Consider the following 648-nt stretch of genomic DNA (forward strand, 5'->3'; position numbering starts at 1 on the left):
CCCTGGCGCCGGTGCTCCGACAGGCGCCCGTGAGCGAATGCGGAGGGTCACTCGATCCGCTCTCACCTCTGAGCGCGTGGTGCATCCCGCCTATGCCGCTGTACAGCTCCAGGACCCGCAGGGACTCCATTCTCACGCCGCCGCCGCCGCCGCCGCCGCCGCCGCCGCCTAGGTGCTAGGCCTGCCGGTCCGTTCGCTCCTGTTCCCTCCGCGCCGTCCCTCCGCCTCTGGTTCCGCGGCTTTTCAGTTCCCACGTCTTCTGCCATTCCATGCTTCACGGGGCAGCGCGGTGCCTGGAGGCTGGCAGGGGTCGGGACGGGGACAAAGGAGAGAAAACAATAAAACCTCTCGAGTGAATAGCAGCCCCTCTGTAGCTCGATTTACGCTCCACTTCCTTCTTTGGTGTTTTGGGGGCCTTGAGTAGAAAAGAAATCCGGAGCTCAGTGGAGGGGTAAAAACTGCCTTTGCTTCCTAGTGAATTGACACTGATTCGAATCCAGAAAAAGTCATTTTGCTGCTTTTCCGTCCCTTGGAAACCTGAAGTGTTCAAACGTTCTTCACATTCTTTCATCTAGTCTTTAGCACGTAGTGTGTGCTTGGTCTGCTGGCCTTGGGGTGATGGGAGATAAATCGGCCTGGCTTCTTCCA

The 648-nt window shown here is 58.5% G+C and overlaps 1 protein-coding gene across 3 annotated transcripts in view; it reads right to left on the reverse strand.

Moving 5' to 3' along the window:
• TRDMT1 (tRNA aspartic acid methyltransferase 1) overlaps positions 1-210 on the reverse strand; it is a 53,920-nt gene extending 53,710 nt beyond the window's left edge. For 2 of the 3 annotated variants that reach the window (XM_008056334.2, XM_021711510.1), the window contains exon 1: positions 67-210. In XM_008056334.2, the coding sequence (XP_008054525.1) occupies positions 67-130 (64 nt within the window). In that variant the 5' untranslated portion in view covers positions 131-210. The remainder of the gene's footprint in view (positions 1-66) is intronic. The other variant, XM_021711509.1, reaches the window with a different exon arrangement.
• Positions 211-648: the final 438 nt, after the last annotated feature.

The sequence above is a fragment of the Carlito syrichta genome, unplaced genomic scaffold (genome assembly GCF_000164805.1).
Source record: "Carlito syrichta isolate Samal-C Ts95f unplaced genomic scaffold, Tarsius_syrichta-2.0.1 Scaffold302327, whole genome shotgun sequence".
Lineage (NCBI taxonomy): Eukaryota > Metazoa > Chordata > Mammalia > Primates > Tarsiidae > Carlito > Carlito syrichta.